Source organism: Humulus lupulus, chromosome 9 (genome assembly GCF_963169125.1).
Source record: "Humulus lupulus chromosome 9, drHumLupu1.1, whole genome shotgun sequence".
NCBI lineage: Eukaryota > Viridiplantae > Streptophyta > Magnoliopsida > Rosales > Cannabaceae > Humulus > Humulus lupulus.
In genome coordinates this window covers 40813170-40823248 of record NC_084801.1, presented here as the reverse complement: position 1 = coordinate 40823248, position 10079 = coordinate 40813170, and the positions used below count along the sequence as shown (strand labels likewise).

General features: G+C 31.1%; 1 protein-coding gene across 2 annotated transcripts; it reads left to right on the top strand.

Annotated features, from left to right (window-relative positions):
• The first annotated feature begins 3292 nt into the window (after nucleotides 1-3292).
• LOC133802393 (protein LSD1) lies at nucleotides 3293-8522 on the top strand. Of its 2 annotated transcripts, none has more exons than XM_062240688.1 (8): nucleotides 3293-3501; nucleotides 3620-3670; nucleotides 4242-4355; nucleotides 5525-5635; nucleotides 7064-7176; nucleotides 7767-7844; nucleotides 7943-8014; nucleotides 8106-8522. In XM_062240688.1, exons 3-8 carry the CDS (start codon nucleotides 4244-4246, stop codon nucleotides 8145-8147), a joined length of 528 nt encoding a protein of 175 aa, XP_062096672.1. In that variant the 5' UTR covers nucleotides 3293-3501; nucleotides 3620-3670; nucleotides 4242-4243; the 3' UTR covers nucleotides 8148-8522. The 2 variants fall into 2 exon arrangements, with proteins under 2 accessions (XP_062096672.1, XP_062096670.1); XM_062240686.1 differs by having other exon boundaries at nucleotides 3599-3670.
• Nucleotides 8523-10079: the final 1557 nt, after the last annotated feature.

The window sequence follows — 10079 nt, the reverse complement described above, 5'->3', positions numbered from 1 at the left end:
CTGCACAAGAAACAAAATTTAGTGTGTCAAACAAAAGAATATAGGAAAAATTCTCAAGCAAGGTACGTTTACATAAATGACACGCACTTGCTTGAGGGGGTATCTATTGAACAAAAAAAAAGTAGCAACAAATTATTATTATTATTATTATTAATATATAAATATTTCCTTTATAAATCATTTAAAACCTGAAAGGAATATTTAGTTATTAAAATAATAATAATATATAAAAAAAGGGATGAGTCAGTCAAGATAAAAGAGCAAATAAATGAGATATTTTCTCCACTTCCACCACTTCAACGTTGAGTGAGTTTTTATTAAAAATAAAAATAATAAAATAAAAGGCTCTATAAAAAGGTAGAGAGTAGAACAGTTACGAGATTTTTTTGGTTTTGGGCAAAGAAAAATTGATACGCAAGAGTGAACCAGACAAATTGAGAAAAGAAAAACACTGCATATTCTAAAGTCTTTCTTCAAGCTTTACAAGGGTAAGTGAAGGTTCATAAAATGGATCTATATCTTCTTTTTTTTACTCTTTTATTTTCAATATGTTGTGATTAAGAGTCATTCTAATCCCCTTTGATTCACTAGACTTCAGAAAATAAGTTGATGTGATATATAATCAAAGGGGAAAGGAAAAGACTAATATTTTTATGTTGCCAATTTCATCATGGATTCTTATATTTCTCTTTGATTCATTAGACTTCAGAAAATAAGTCAACATGTGATACATAATCAAAGAGAAAAATATGAATTTTTCGTGTTGTTATGCTGCCCGATTTATTGTAAATCTTTACGGTTTCCCTTTAGTTCACTAGACTTCAGAAAATAAGTCAATATGTGGTACATAACCAAAGGAAATAATAAGAGATTTAAAGAAATTGGCATGCCGCCAAAATTATCACTAAGTGTGGGTTTTAATGAAAAATAATAAGAGCAAGATAGAAAAATTGGTTGAATAATTAAATACCTCCTAAAAAGAAAACACCCTGAGCCAAAAAGATGTAAAACTAACTCAGTCGATTGATCTATTCAACCGAATTCACTTTTTGATGAAACGAAAATTGTCGGCGTGAACCTCTCTGCCAAAGTCAGATGTAAAATTAATGACTACTTATATATGCATATATATATATCAACATTTATGAAGAAGAGGAAATCATGATTCATGTACATGTTCATGCCACAATAAAAAATAAAATGTTGAATCATCATGATAAAATAAACAAAACAAAAAAGTCTGACTCATTCGTGTCCAATTGCATGTCTCTGTTTCAAGAATGAACATGTATTATATATATATCCATATATAATGTTCAATCATGACATTAAGTTATATGTGATATATGCCTATTCATGGCATTACTCACGTGAGTAGCAAAAGAAAGATGAGAGAATAGGTGGCTTACATTCAAGGTATATGTAAAATTGGGAATCAAATCCCAAAGTCCCAAGAGATTCCCACGTCTAGCTGATTGAGGAAAGAAAAAAAATTGTGTACTGTAAAGAAGGGTCAAGAAGAAACCATAGTCATTAATTGACTTTCTTGTCAGTAAATAAAAAAAAGGGATATGCATATTAATAGGAAGATGTAGATCTCAATATATATATATATATATATATGTGTATTGATGTAAAGAGCAAAGAATATACTATAGTTACTTACTCGATGGTGACATGCGAGTATATGCATATGTGCATAAAAGAGAGTCTACTGGGCACAAAGTCTTTTGTGAGTGGTACAGTTTACTCGGTAACTGATGATAGCTAATTTATATATCTCTTAATTTGTTTCTATATGTACAGAAATTCAGGGGATATTATGTGATATTTTGATTCTTTAATTTAAATCTAAAGTAAGATTTAAATTATAAGATAGGGATATCTGATTTATTAAAATAGTGTTTAAATATTGTTCTCACAATTCAATTCATAATTTAAATTTAAACTTGAATTATGAGACATTATCCGAATGAGACAAGTAATCATTCTTTTAGGATAATTAATTAAAATATCAATAAAATAATCTCTTTATTTAAAAAAAAAATCAATAAATAAAGTGATTTCAAGACTAAAATTATCACAAAAATGATAAAATTCTAAAATCATGTGAAATGGTATGAAATTTCCAAATCCCAAATGAGCTCATCAAAATCAATACAAATAATGAAATATCATTCCAAAATTTCAAAGAGGTCATTAACCCACAAAATCTCAAAAATTGTAATTTTACTTCAAAATTAAAAGTGCACTAAAATTCAAAACCATAATAAATGGTATCCCCAAAAGAAGTCATTCACCTCTTAACTTTCTAAAACATCACAAATGTGCCTTGAACTATGTTTGACTTGATTCCTATAAAATGATACGTAGGCAACTTAGTTGCTGAAGCTAAGTGCAGTCACAAAATACCACAAAATGGTATAAGACACAAAATCTCGAAATTCCATAAAGGGTCATTCATCTTGTAATTTTTTCCAAATTTTCGAAATAGCAAGGAATTCATGAAAATTGTCATATACCAGAATTCTTCTATTCAAATCGTAAATTACCTTATTCTGAACTACAAGTGGCTTGATCCTTCATAAAGAAGGTAAATAGGCAACTCGGTTAACCAAAATTACTGAGTTTAGCTGCAATTCCAAATTCACCCAAAATTTCCCCAAGTAATTAATATCATCGTAATTTGAATTAAAATGTGTGTCCTCTAGACAAAATGATTGTAATTAAGAGATTATTCTTATAATCTTAGATGGGTCGAACTTAAATTAATTAAAATCTTATGTTATAAATTTAGTATAAGAGAAATTGTGTTTTGCATTTCTTTTTTTTTTTATATTCTAAATGTGAAATTTTTGTTTAACACTTTCTATCATTTAGACATAGCATGTAGCTTTAACGTATGCTTTAAATTGATTTCTTTTATATGGTATTTGTATACATTTTATTCTTATTTATTTTTTTCATTCACATTCTCATTGTTATTCTTATTTTTTCATTTTTCATTCCTTTCAACTAAACAACACATAATAAATTTTGGTTATTTTCAATAAAATAGTCATTGCTACCAAATACCAAATAAAAATAGAGAAGAACATCATAAAATGGATTTAGTTATAAGAAAGTAAACGATTGAATGGGATGAGTTCCACCGCATATACAGTGTACCAGAAATCTAAGGCAGTCCATATTTTGTTCGTACGGGTGGCGGGCATGACCCCACATTAGAAGTTGCCTATTATAATAATATGGATGTCGATGATATCATAACATATAAAAATAATTAAAAAAAAAAACTCAACAGATTAGAAAGAAAAAAAAAAAATCTTTGGTTTTGACCGAAATTCCGTGTTTCTCTCGGGAGACTTTTTTAACCGCGGATCTACTAAGGTAGCTTCAGAGAAAAGAAAAAAAATTGAAAATCCCCAAATTTAAAATCAAAGTGACTATTATATCTACGAGGCCTTCAATTCCATTCTTCCGATTCTTACTAAGTTTCAGGTTTTTTGTTAATTTAGGTTTTAATCTTTTTAATTTAAGGAATTTCTAGCTTTATTTTCTTTTGAATTCCTACTTATATTTCCCCCCCTTACTTTAGCTATCCGATTTCATTGAATAGAGTTTGAACTCCATCAAAGATTGTGAAAGAACAAATTTTGACCAGAATCAGGTATGTTGTTGTTTTTAAATTTGATATGGTTTGCTTTGCAATTTTCTGTGTTTTTAGATTTTGGTGGGTTTTAAATCTTTGGCTTTGTTTGCTTCTAGATTTTTAAAGAAATTTGTAATGCTTAGGTTTGAAATTTGGCATTGATTCTCAGTTGCTTTGAATACAAACTTTCTTTCGACTGTGTAATGTAACCCTTAAACAGAGAACTTGATTGATTTATTCAATTATTTGATGTTGAGGAAAGAGATTTTAATTTTTCGATGTGGGTGCTTAAATTTTGAGTACATAAAGCACACTGGAAACAGGGGCAAAAATAAGTTGGTGTGGAAATGTTTTTGTTATCTTGACATTAGTGTAATATTACATATTATTGCATAGTGTTATGAAGTGTAATCTTAGTTTCTTTTAGCTCTCATACTATAACACTAAGCTGGGGTTTGGATTACGTTACAATGGATAACTTAGCTTATTCACCAAACAATTTCAGTGGTTAAATTTTGTAGACGTTGATCTAACCCTTTCTTTTGGTAAAGCTTTTAACGTGTGTATATTCTTATTTCTTATGTGACAGTTATGCAGAGCCAACTTGTGTGTAGTGGGTGTAGGAACGTACTTTTATATCCTAGAGGATCTGCAAATGTTTGCTGTGCAATATGCAGCACAATTACCTCAGTCCCCCCTCCTGGTATGTTTCTTTTCTATTTCCTTTTTCTCAGTGGAAACTTTGTAAATATTTTCATGAAAAGCTTTAGAGCTTGAAAAGATTAAATTTGTGAATGGAATTTGATACAATGGCAATAAAGTTATTATTAGTGGTGTTTTGGCTGATGTGAAATATAAAAAGAAAGCTTTGTTGTTCACTTAATGGTGCACTAAACAGTCCTACAGAGTTCACTCCCTTACAGAAAGTGCGGCAAGGTACATTTTGTTTACAATGAAAAGGATGAAAAAGATATAAAAATGAAGTGATCAACAAGATGATGTCATGATTGGTCTACCGTCTACAAAGTATAAAGATCTGCTTTTTCTTTGGCTTCATGCTCTTTTCTTTTTTTTTTGTTTTTGTTTTCTGAAACTAGCAATACGAAAGAAAAAGTTTGGTGGTTTAATTTTAGTTGATTCAACAAGATATATTTGAGAGTGACATCAAATGAGAAAGCAAATTGGTCACGTTTTAAATTGTTACAACTGGAGAACTTAATGTGTCAAAAATTGAAGCAGTTCAATTACAAATGAAATAATTCTTTGTAGTTTTGTTTGTTATTTATTATGTCAAGGTATATAACCTAGTTGAGAAAAGTGAAGAGAAGGGGAGGTCCTTTCTTGTGTTTAGTAGGAAAGGAAAGAGAAAAACAAATATCACTTTCTTTGTTTGGTACAAAAGTAATTGAGCGAAGGAACTAAAGTTCCATTTTATCCATGGTAATAAGTTATATTGCCTGGTATATTAATTTATAAATTTCCTTCCTCTCCCCGCCATAATTTGACCAATCTTAGAAGGATACATATTGTGGCTTAATTGGTGTTATTAAATCTGTACTTTTATTCTGTTCATTCTCTGCCATAATCTCTCTCTACAAAACAACCATAAATAAATATCAAAATCCACCTACTAATTGCTCCACCATCTCCTTCACTTCTCCTACCAAACAGAGCCTAATATATAGTATATTTTTATGAGAATTCTCAATTATCAGTACATGTATATATGTAAATAAAACAATGATATAATTTACATGCCTAGCTTCTTCCCTTTTTTGAATATGTTTTGTTTCATGGGGGTGGTAATTTGAACCTTACAAGAGGTGAACCAAAATTGAGGGCAATTAAGGTTTTGTTGTAAAATTCTTGCAGGGATGGAAATGGCACAGCTAATTTGTGGAGGCTGCAGGACTTTGTTAATGTATACACGTGGAGCAACAAGTGTTAGATGCTCTTGCTGTCATACAGTGAATCTTGCACCAGGTGCGGTTTATAGCAGTGCTTAAGTTGTAAAATTTGTTTCATTATAGCATGACATTGCCAATCATATTCTTATTGCCTGAATGGTATGAACTTCACACAGTTTTTTAATAGAAATGAAACTTTGTATTAATCAATGAGATAAAACATAAAGTAAAAGGAACATGTTAAACACATGGTAAAAAGTGATGGCATGAACCTGAAAACAGCTTAAAAAAACAAACAAAAAGTAGAGAAAAAAAGACAGAAAAATTACAAGATATGAGTCCATTCTTTGCTTAAATCTAAGAAAGAGTCCATCAAATCTCTTGGATTTATAAACCCAAGTTGCTACCCAGAATTTTACTTTTTTCCAGAGAGAGTTTTTCTTGTGATTCTTCTTTGTCATAAAATATTCTGCTGTTTCTTTCCAACCACAGTCCACACATCCCAAAAAGGGGCCAGTACTGCTGCTGTCCACAACAATGAGTCAATGTCTATCCCCTTTCAGCTTACAATACTTCATACAGTCTTTACTACAGGAAATTCTGATCATGTTACACAATTTGATTCAACTAATAATTTAGGTTCCCCATGATACACTTTTAGAGTAGTGGTCAAGCTTTGTTATCATATTAAATTCAATTTCTCATTGGACATGCTCTTTATGAAAAATGCACTATTTTTCTTCATAACATCATTTAGTAGCATTTATTCTGGAAGCTTAACATCATTACTCAAATTGTTGTTGTTTTGTAAAAAAAATTATTTATGAAATGATGATAGGCAGAACATTACAAAAGATAATAAGAATTCTTCTTTGGATACAAAAATAATAGTGAGTCATCTAAGATTACAACCAGAGATTTCATTCTCGAAGTAAGTCAGAAAAAAGATAAGTTTTTAGACTTAAAGATCCTTCAAACTATCCAAAGTTTGACACCCCACCAATGTCTCCCACCCCCACCACAACACCTGGAACTCTCCCAAGAGCATAGCCCATAACTTGGAAAAGAAAAGACAATGTGAAAAGTGGTTGTCTCTAGATTCATTACTCTTTTTGTGAAGAACAAATTGTATGTATTTAATGAGTTGACACTGGAGGAAGATTCTGATTCCATAGGTGTATGCTAAAATCTTATAAGCTTTTCTGTCTATCAACTAATTGTTATCGGCTTGTTCATGTTTATCTTAGAAATTACCTAGGAATATTTTTGAAGTTTGAAGTCTCTTAACCTTCATTGGACCAAGCATTTTATACTTTTTTTTACGGCTTTAAGAAAATATATTGTAGTTTGGTTTATTGCTTTCCTTAGTAGCATTTTAATATTGCATTTGTTAATGCTTATGACTATAATTGTTTCCTCCAAAATTTAGTTGGTTTTTTCCCCCACTTATTACACAGTGTACACAGATCTGCTGACTGTTACTTTTCTTTCGTGGATTAAAAAGGATCCAATCAGATGGCTCATGTTAATTGTGGAAACTGCCGGACAACACTCATGTATCCGTTTGGAGCTCCATCGGTAAAATGTGCAGTTTGTCAATATGTTACAAATGTTGGTGTAAGTCCAATTGAATTTTATTTATGTTTTTTGAGCATCCACCATTATGACTTTGGGTGGCTCTTTTGCTGCCTTCCCACCCTTTTTACTAAAAACATAGGGTGCTTATTTAATGCTCCTTTTCTTTCTCCCCCTCTTAGAAAATAACCCTTAAATTAATTCTTCGCTTACAATTTCTCTTTCAAACCCAAAACATGAACAACTTGGAAGAAACATTTAAACTGCACTTATCCTCTTTGTTTTTATGATTTTAGTCATGTTAGCTTGTTTTTATATTTGAATTCCGATATTTAGTTACATTCTTGTAAGTAGAAAAGATTTCCATATTTAGGATTTTTACTTTTATTTCATATCTAGACATATTTTAGTTCTCAGAACAATATCCATTTTTAGTGTAAGCAGCCAAAGATTTGTTAATACGTATTAGAAACCAAAACCAAAATGTTCAACTTTCTTCAGTTTCCATTGAATATTTAAAAGCTCATGTCAGTGTCATCCTTGAACCATGCTTGTTTACATGCATTTTTGGTTTTGAGGGTTTTTGTTGGCTTCTATTCTTTCCCTCACGCCAATACTTTTTTCGATTTCAGATGGGCAATATGAGGGTTCCAATTCCTGTGCACAGACCCAATGGGATCAATTCCGGAACAATGCCCTCCACTTCATCTGTAAGTTCATGAATTTTTTCTTAGATTTTTGCAGGAGAAAATATACTATAAATGTTTTCTTTCTCAACTTTTGGTCACCATTTTTTTGCATTCCTCAGCCAATGCCTCATTCACAAAGCCAAACTGTCGTGGTCGAGAACCCCATGTCTGTTGACGAAAGTGGCAAACTGGTCAGTTTTAAATCTCCATTGCCCTAGTTTCCAACTTGATAGTCCCAACCAAAATTGGCTGACATATAATTTTTTTTTTCCAATTTCATAGGTGAGCAATGTCGTTGTTGGGGTTACAACAGAAAAGAAATAATAAAATTAAGATTCCAGGACGTGCTGTAAGCATTATTTGGCTGGGGCAAATCCAGATGTTTTTTATACATCTCTATATATAGACATGGAAATTGGTTGTGTATATCTTGTGAGAGATTGACCATGATTTTCATTTTTTCGAGAACCTTATATCAAAATGTGAGGTTTCTGTGATTAAACTGTGATTGTACTTAAAAAAAAAATATTAGAGGCGAAAAGGGTCTTTCTTTTGGTCATTTGTGTGATTTTTTACATTTAGTTTTCCCTATTTGAATCTATATGAATGGATGGAAATAAGAATAGGTGTATTTATTCCAGGTTCGTATGTATTTCAATAAATTGATAATAATAATTTAACCATGAAATTGGTTTGGAATTTTCATTCTCAAATTGATACCATATTTGTTACTCGTAATGTTCTGGGTGTCATATGTGTGCTTGAATTTTGTTATATGAAGTTAACAAGCATGTGCTTGTCAACCACTTTAACTTTGTTCCTCTACTAAGAAACAAAAATACAAGATTGTATCTTTCTATTCCATTTAACTGTATTTATAGATATTGTTCAAAATGGAATATTAACAATAAAGGACTAAATACAAATGGAAAATTACATGGTACTTCCTAATTTTTATTTAAAGAATCACACTCTAAAAGGTTATACAAAACTACCCAAAACTCATGGTGGAGATGGCAAAATAAGTCAATTATAAGAGTGATTTGCCTTTTAAAGATTTTGTAATCAAATAATTGTGCTCTAAATTGAATCGGCGACATCACGGACATATAAAAAATAAAAAAGGGAGAGATCATACAAAATGGCAAACGCCAAAATCCATAAACAACAAAGTAATAAACACTATTATTACAACACCAAAACAAAAACTAAACAATCATAAACATCAAAACCACAATAGAACTAAAACACCAAAATAAACACAAATAAAAAAAATAAAAAAAAAACTCAAATATAAAAGCACTAGAATCCATTAGAAGCAATACCAAGCACCACCAACCCAATTAGTGTGTAATTAATAAAGTCAAATTTTATAAATGAAATAAAAATAATTATAATTGCATATTTTAGTTATTTTATTTAAGAATAAATAAATAAAATTTAGAAAAAAAAACATTAACTTTTTTTGTAACGACCCAAATTTGCTAATAGGACTTAGGTCCTTGATTAGTGTGCCTGGAGGGCAATAAATTGATTTAATATGTGAATTTATGTGAATATATGATAATGATGCATGTTTAGTGGAGTTAAATGTGCATGTGGGCCCCGTTTGGGTATTAGGGGAATAAATGTGATAAATGTTATATATATGTGATATGTCTGTGCAGCACGATCCGAGACAGTCCTGGGGAGCGGTTAGCCAGAAGGTCACAATAGGGTTGAGATTCCGACTCGGGGCGAGTCGAGGGGTAGTTCGGGTTTTAGATGTGTTATGGGGTTATCGGGTTAAGGAAATAAATATTTGGAGATATATTTGAGGATAGAATGTCTAGGAGGGGACATTGGGGAAATTTACCATTTTTCCCTCGGGGACGTTTTGGTACCTCGAGCCTTGAGGTAACCTTAAAGCTTAAGCTGAATAAAACAAAACTTGGAATTGTTTAGAAACTTAGAGAAACCGACATATACCTTCTTTCCCAGCTGAGGATAGCTTCTCATTACTCTCTCTCTCTCACTTTCTCTTCTCTAAGGCATATCAAGGAGAACTTTGGTGTAAGCTAGTTAAAGCAAGGATTTGGGCTGAGAAATCTTAGGATCTAAAATCTTGAGGATTAAGGATCAAACTCAGGGACTAAGCTCAGCAAAGGTAAGCTTTAATTGTAAAGATTATGTTTAGATTTGCTGCTGGTTTGTTAGAGTTTGCATGTTGGTTAAGTTTGATCTATCTTGAGTGTTTTAGTTGAGCTTTGGAGCAGG

Coding starts and splice junctions, on each gene's coding strand:
- LOC133802393 (XM_062240688.1), top strand. CDS start 4,244: ATGCAGAGCCAACTTGTGTGTAGTGGGTGTAGGAACGTACTTTTATAT. Junction 4,356..5,524: donor TACCTCAGTCCCCCCTCCTG/GTATGTTTCTTT, acceptor AAATTCTTGCAG/GGATGGAAATGGCACAGCTA. Junction 7,177..7,766: donor AATATGTTACAAATGTTGGT/GTAAGTCCAATT, acceptor TTTCGATTTCAG/ATGGGCAATATGAGGGTTCC.